General features: G+C 48.3%; 1 protein-coding gene across 1 annotated transcript in view; it reads right to left on the bottom strand.

Annotated features, from left to right (window-relative positions):
- Window positions 1–4,517: 4,517 nt before the first annotated feature.
- KARS1 (lysyl-tRNA synthetase 1) overlaps window positions 4,518–7,419 on the bottom strand; it is a 42,479-nt gene continuing 39,577 nt past the window's right edge. Inside the window, exons 9-13 of the mRNA XM_063944273.1 lie at window positions 7,048–7,133; window positions 5,764–5,849; window positions 5,527–5,653; window positions 4,785–4,928; window positions 4,518–4,699 (exon numbers count right to left, since the gene is read on the bottom strand). Of these exons, the coding sequence (XP_063800343.1) occupies window positions 4,622–4,699; window positions 4,785–4,928; window positions 5,527–5,653; window positions 5,764–5,849; window positions 7,048–7,133 (521 nt within the window). The 3' untranslated portion in view covers window positions 4,518–4,621. The remainder of the gene's footprint in view (window positions 4,700–4,784; window positions 4,929–5,526; window positions 5,654–5,763; window positions 5,850–7,047; window positions 7,134–7,419) is intronic.

The raw sequence follows: 7,419 nt of genomic DNA, 5'->3' as shown, positions 1-7,419 counted from the left end.
TCTGAGTGACCCCATCTGGATTTGAACCCTTGTAAGTGTTCAAATTTTTCAGATTTAGAATAGGTCTCACCTAGCCTTCAGTACCACCATATAGTGTGGAGTAATACCCCTTTCCTTGTTGTCGGAGGGGTAATTTTATTATCACCTGCTGGGAATACAGCTTGTGAATTGTTTTAAATACTGCCTCCCTGTCGGAGGGAGACATTGGTACAGCAGACTACAGGAACCTGCGAGGGGGGAAACCTCTCGACATTCCAATCTGTACCCCTTGGATACTACTTGTAGGATCCAGGGGTCCTGTACGGTCCCAGCGTCATGCTGAGAACTTGGTAGAAGCGATGGAGGGCTTCTGTTCCTGGGAATGGGCTGCCTGTGCAGTCTTCTTCCCTTTCCTCTATCCCTGGGCAGATATGACTCTTATAGGGACGAAAGGACTGAGGCTGAAAAGACGGTGTCTTTTTCTGCAGAGATGTGACTTAGGGTAAAAAACGGTGGATTTTCCAGCAGTTGCCCTGGCCACCAGGTCCCATGGACCGACCCCAAATAACTCCTCCCCTTTATACGGCAATACATCTTTGTGCCGTTTGGAATCTGCATCACCTGACCACTGTCGTGTCCATAAACATCTTCTTGCAGATATGGACATCGCATTTACTCTTGATGCCAGAGTTCCAATATCCCTCTGCGCATCTCGCATATATAGAAATGCATCCTTTAAATGCTCTATAGTCAATAAAATACTGTCCCTGTCAAAGGTATCAATATTTTTAGTCAGGGAATCCAACCAAGCCACCTCAGCTCTGCACATCCAGGCTGAGGCGATCGCTGGTCGCAGTATAACACCAGCATGTGTGTGTATACTTTTTAGGATATTTTTCAGCCTCCTATCAGCTGGCTCCTTAAGTACGGCCCTATCCGTAGATGGTACCGCCACTTGTTCTGATAAGCGTGTGAGCGCCTTATCCACCCTGAGGGGTGTTTCCCACCGCGCCTTAACTTCTGGCGGGAAAGGGTATACCGCCAATAATTTTCTATCGGGGGAAACCCACGCATCATCACACACTTCATTTAATTTATCTGATTCAGGAAAAACTACAGGTAGTTTTTTCACCTCACACATAATACCCTTTTTTGTGGTACTTGGAGTATCAGAAATATGTAACACCTCCTTCATTGCCCTTAACGTGTGGCCCTAAAAGAAAATACGTTTGTTTCTTCACCGTCGACACTGAAATCAGTGTCCGTGTCTGGGTCTGTGTCGACCGACTGAGGTAAATGGGCATTTTACAGCCCCTGACGGTGTTTGAGACGCCTGGACAGATACTAATTTGTTCGCCGGCCCTCTCATGTCGTCAACCGGCTTGCAGCATGTTGACATTGTCACGTAATTTCCATAAATAAGCCATCCATTCCGGTGTCGACTCCCTAGAGAGTGACATCACCATTACAGGCAATTTGCTCCGCCTCCTCACCAATATTTTCCTCATACATGTCGACACACACGTACCGACATACAGCACACACATAGGGAATGCTCTGATAGAGGACAGGACCCACTAGCCCTTTGGGGAGACAGAGGGAGAGTTTGCCAGCACACACCAAAACGCTATAATTATCCAGGGACAACCTTTATATAAGTGTTCCTCCCTTATAGCATTTTAATATATATACATATCGCCAAATCAGTGCCCCCCCTCTCTGTTTTAACCCTGTTTCTGTAGTGCAGTGCAGGGGAGAGCATGGGAGCCTTCCCACCAGCCTTTCTGTGAGGGAAAATGGCGCTGTGTGCTGAGGAGAATAGGCCCCGCCCCCTTTTCGGCGGGCTTCTTCTCCGGAGTTTTAGATATCTGGCAGGGGTTAAATACATCCATATAGCCTCAAGGGCTATATGTGATGTATTTTTCGCCATACAGGTATTATACATTGCTGCCCAGGGCGCCCCCCCCCAGCGCCCTGCACCCTCCGTGACCGCTGTGTGAAGTGTGCTGACAACAATGGCGCACAGCTGCAGTGCTGTGCGCTACCTGATGAAGACTGAGAGTCTTCTGCCGCCTGGTTCCGGACCTCTTCATCTTCAGCGTCTGCAAGGGGGGTCGGCGGCGCGGCTCCGGGACGAACCCCAGGGCGAGCCCTGTGTTCCGACTCCCTCTGGAGCTATGTCCAGTAGCCTAAGAATCCAATCCATCCTGCACGCAGGTGAGTTGAAAATCTCTCCCCTAAGTCCCTCGATGCAGTGAGCCTGTTGCCAGCAGGACTCACTGAAAATAAAGAACCTAAAAACTTTTTCTAAGTAACTCTTTAAGAGAGCCACCTAGATTGCACCCTTCTCGGCCGGGCACAAAAACCTAACTGAGGCTTGGAGGAGGGTCATAGGGGGAGGAGCCAGTACACACCATGTGATCCTAAAAGCTTGCTTTTGTGCCCTGTCTCCTGCGGAGACGCTATTCCCCATGGTCCTGACGGAGTCCCCAGCATCCACTAGGACGTTAGAGAAATAAAGGAAACACTTAAACAACACAATGTAACTCTAAGTCAATCACACTTCTGTGAAATCAAACTGTCCACTAAAGAAGCAACACTGATTGACAATCAATTTCACATGCTGTTGTGCAAATGGAATAGACAACAGGTGGAAATTATAGGCAATTAGCAAGACACTCCCAATAAAGGAGTTGTTCTGCAGGTGGTGACCACAGACCACTTTTCAGCTCCTATGCTTTCTGGCTAATGTTTTGGTCACTTTTGAAAGCTGGCGGTGCTTTCACTCTAGCGGTAGCATGAGACGGAGTCTACAACCCACACAAGTGGCTCAGGTAGTGCAGCTCATACAGGATGGCACATCAATGCGAGCTGTGGCAAGAAGGTTTGCTGTGTTTGTCAGCGTAGTGTCCAGAGCATGGAGGCGCTACCAGGAGACAGGCCAGTACATCAGGAGATGTGGAGGAGGCCGTAGGAGGGCAACAACCCAGCAGCAGGACCGCTACCTCCGCCTTTGTGCAAGGAGGAACAGGAGGAGCACTGCCAGAGCCCTGCAAAATGACCTCCAGCAAGCCACAAACGTGCATGTGTCTACTCAAACAATCAGAAACAGACTCCATGAGGGTGGTATGAGGGCACGACGTCCACAGGTGGGGGTTGTGCTTACAGCCCAACACCATGCAGGACGTTTGGCATTTACCAGAGAACACAGAGATTGGCAAATTCGCCACTGGCGCCCTGCGCTCTTCACAGATGAAAGCAGGTTTTCACTGAGCACATGTGACAGACGTGACAGAGTCTGGAGACGCCAAGGAGAACGTTCTGCTGCCTGCAACATCCTCCAGCATTTGGCAGTGGGTCAGTAATGGTGTGGGGTGGCATTTCTTTGGGGGGCCGCACAGCCCTCCATGTGCTCGCCAGAGGTAGCCTGACTGCCATTAGGTACCGAGATGAGATCCTCAGACCCCTTGTGAGACCATATGCTGGTGCGGTTGGCCCTGGGTTCCTCCCAATGCAAGACAATGCTAGACCTCATGTGGCTGGAGTGTGTCAGCACTTCCTGCAAGACGAAGGCATTGATACTATGGACTGGCCTGCCCGTTCCCCAGACCTGAATCCAATTGAGCACATCTGGGACATCATGTCTCGCTCCATCCACCAACGCCACGTTGCACCACAGACTGTCCAGGAGTTGGCGGATGCTTTAATCCAGGTCTGGGAGGAGATCCCTCAGGAGACCATCCACCACCTCATCAGGAGCATGCCCAGGCATTGTAGGGAGGTCATACAGGCACGTGGAGGCCACACACACTACTGAGCCTCATTTTGACTTGTTTTAAGGACATTACATTAAAGTTGGATCAGCCAGTAGTGTGTTTTTCCACTTTAATTTTGAGTGCGACTCCAAATCCAGACCTCCATGGGTTAATAAATCTGATTTCCATTGATAATTTTTGTGTGATTTTGTTGTCGGCACATTCAACTATGTAAAGAACAAAGTATTTAATAAGAATATTTCATTCATTCAGATCTAGGATGTGTTATTTTAGTGTTACCTTTATTTCCTGGCTGACAAATGATCAGCCTGTAATTCTAGCTAGGTCCTGCTCTGAGCCATTTGGTTGTAAGGACGTGACTGTCTGCTCTTTGCAGCACAAGGTCCAGTGTAGGGGACAATTTCTTTTACAAAGCTGCTCTCCGCAGACAATAAGACTAGACAAGGGGAAGTACTGATAAGGGGTTTCTTGCCATTTGGCTGGGCTGGTCATACATGACCAGCTATGTGGTGAATTCTCTATGGCCCCTGCTCAGCTGTCCAAGAAACCCTGGGTATAGAACAAAGCAAAGACACATGGGCCACAAACAATCCCTTCTGACATTGAAAGGTTTAAATCCCAAAGGAGCAGTGCTGGAAGGATAAATATGTGTCTGCAATCAAATCATTGTCATTCGCTGAAGGTGGCTAAACAGCTAAAGGTGCCCAAATTGAATCAGACGCTACCTTACTCCAAGGTACATCCCATTACAGACACAAAGACCACAGTTTGTAGAATTTATTTCTGTATAAAGCAGTTTAGAACTGTATTTTGGCGCATAGAGACAAACACATATTAAACATCATAAAATCAGACGGTCCACAGGATTACACGGAGGTACCGGAGCTTGGAGCGGGCTCCTTCTTATTATCTTCAGGTTTCATGGCCGGGAACAGCAGCACCTCCTAGAAGAATGGACAGACTGTTATTAGACACACAGGATCATCACCAGACTGAAGGACCTTTAAATGGTCTTCGATGTGCTCTTACCTTAATGTTATTGGAGTCTGTAAGGAACATGGTCAACCGGTCAATGCCCAATCCCCAGCCAGCTGTCGGCGGCAGCCCATACTCCAGGGCAGTGCAGAAGTTTTCATCGATGAACATTGCTTCATCATCACCTGCTGCTTTGGCCTACACAAACAAAAACACAAGGACAACATAAGCTGTGAAATCCTCATTTATAGTTTCATCTCTGTTCAAAAATGGGACAAATCCAAATTTATGTGACCCTAAAACCAGACCCAACGAGTGACTTTCTACCGAGCATGGCCAAAACTCCATCGGCAGATGAACGTTGTCAGTTGTGGCCAACTGTAGCCCAAAGGAACAGGCCCCCCGTGCGATGTGGCAACTAAGCTCCGGATTCTGAGTCGCAGACGATGCCACGGTCAGAGTTGAGCGGATGTGCCGTATAGGTCTGCAACATTGGAAGCAGATCGGCTACAAACTGTCAGTGATTGACAATGCGCTGCCGGGTGGGGGACTGGGCGGTGACGGCCGTCGTTTCCCAAAACAGAGGCATCTATTTTGGTGGGGGGGTGAAGGTGCTGAGGCCTGGATCTCCGTTGGAAGATGGAGATTTCCTGGCCTCTTGGTCGGAGCTGTGGCGGCTGGCTTGCATGACCCTGGTGTCGCCGCAGGTGACCCGGTGCTGCATTGTAACATTCCGTGGATAAAGTGCTGCATGATATTTTCCTGCTATACATATAGAAGATTCCCTGGGATTTACCTTCGCCTGATCCTCAAACAGCTCCCTCTGCCTGATCGGGTCATTCAATTCAGTGTATGCATTACAGATCTCTTTCTTCATGATGAACAGCTCAAACCGTTCCGTCAGCCCTTTCTCAGACCGGTGCCTGGTGTAGAGGGAAAACAAAAAGATGTCGCCGGAACCATGTATAATAGGATTATGGATCACCCAGTAACAAGCGCTGGAGGGAAAGCTCTACGACAGGCCGGAGCTTACCATTTAGCGAGCGGGCTCATGATTTGAGGATGGTCACAAATAAAGGTTGGGTTAATGCAGGTTACTTCCAGGAATTCTCCAACCAACTGGAAAATACAAACAATTTGGCGCCTTTACAAAAGGGAATTAAATGAGTGAGCTAACATCTAGAAGACATTTATATCAAAACCAGTGCTATCTAATGGAGAGGTCTGTACGAAACTACTGTACATTATGTTCAGTGTGATACGGGTCCAAATCTTAGACATGTTTGAGAATGAAAAGTGGAGCGTCTCTATTCAGCATCGCTACATTTGATCGTTAACTTGGGGGCAATGGTAGATCTATTATACCAATCGCCCAATGGCCGACATACATTGTTCCTCCCATCTAGGTAAAAGATTTTGCTAGAGTACCTTCGTCTTAGCTGAAGCTCCATGGGATTCTACATGCAACACTATTCCCCAGGGCTCAGCCGGCAAATCAACAGACTCCACTTAAACATTTGACGCAAGCAGGACAATTAGTTCAAATAAGCAAAGCACAGCGTGCCAAATACTAGTCATCAGACGTCCCTTGGCGGTACTGGCCTGTGCCCCTGCCTGCGACATTGAAACTCTGGGGGTCATTCCGAGTTGTTCGCTCGTTGCAGATTTTCGCACCGGAGCGATTAACGCGAAAATGCGCATGGTACGCAGTGCGTATGCGCTAAGTATTTTAACACAAAACTTAGTAGATTTACTCACGTCCGAACAAAGAATTTTTATCGTTGAAGTGATCGGAGTGTGATTGACAGGAAGTGGGTGTTTCTGTGCGGAAACTGACCGTTTTCTGGGAGTGTGCGGAAAAACGCAGGCGTGTCAGGGAAAAACGCGGGAGTGTCTGGAGAAACGGGGGAGTGGCTGGCCGAACGCAGGGCGTGTTTGTGACGTCAAACCAGGAACGAAACGGGCTGAGATGATCGCAGTGTAGGAGTAAGTCTGGAGCTACTCAGAAACTGCTAAGAATTTTCTATTCGCAATTCTGCTAATCTTTCGTTCGCACTTCTGCTAAGTGAAGATACACTCCCAGAGGGCGGCGGCCTAGCGTGTGCAATGCTGCTAAAAGTAGCTAGCGAGCGAACAACTCGGAATCACCCCCTCTGTACATAGAATATCTGTAATTTAGAAGTGAGTGAAAAGGACCAATCGCAAGTGCAATCAAAAGATTGTAGATGGTGGTTTGCGATTGGTCCTCCCATTCTCCCAGTGCATTGCAGATCCGTGCATTATCTAGTGGCAGCTCATATCTCAGGCCAATACTCACCTTGTCTAGGAGCCTTGCAGTGGTCCTGGGAGCTGGACACTCAACAGCTTTCTCCGTACAGATGTCATCTAGGATCTTGCGGGTTTCTGGTTTAGAAAGAGAGGAGGTACAACTATATAAAGTCCAGATGGACGGAAGGCGCGCATTAATTCACAGCTGAAGACTAAAATACACTTACTGTACATTTATCTATACCCACAAATCACATTGTAAATCACCTAGCTATGTACTATACATGCCCTGTCCACCTGCTACTCCATAAGTCACCCATAAAACAGGGCACACACATTGTTACGTCCCCCCGCACACTTCAGACTACTACAAGCAGCCCTGGCCTATTCTAGCTTATACCCTACTGACACTGGCGCTGTG

This window comes from Pseudophryne corroboree, chromosome 11 (assembly GCF_028390025.1).
Source record: "Pseudophryne corroboree isolate aPseCor3 chromosome 11, aPseCor3.hap2, whole genome shotgun sequence".
Classification (NCBI taxonomy): Eukaryota; Metazoa; Chordata; class Amphibia; order Anura; family Myobatrachidae; genus Pseudophryne; species Pseudophryne corroboree.
This window is presented reverse-complemented; position numbering and strand designations above follow the sequence as displayed.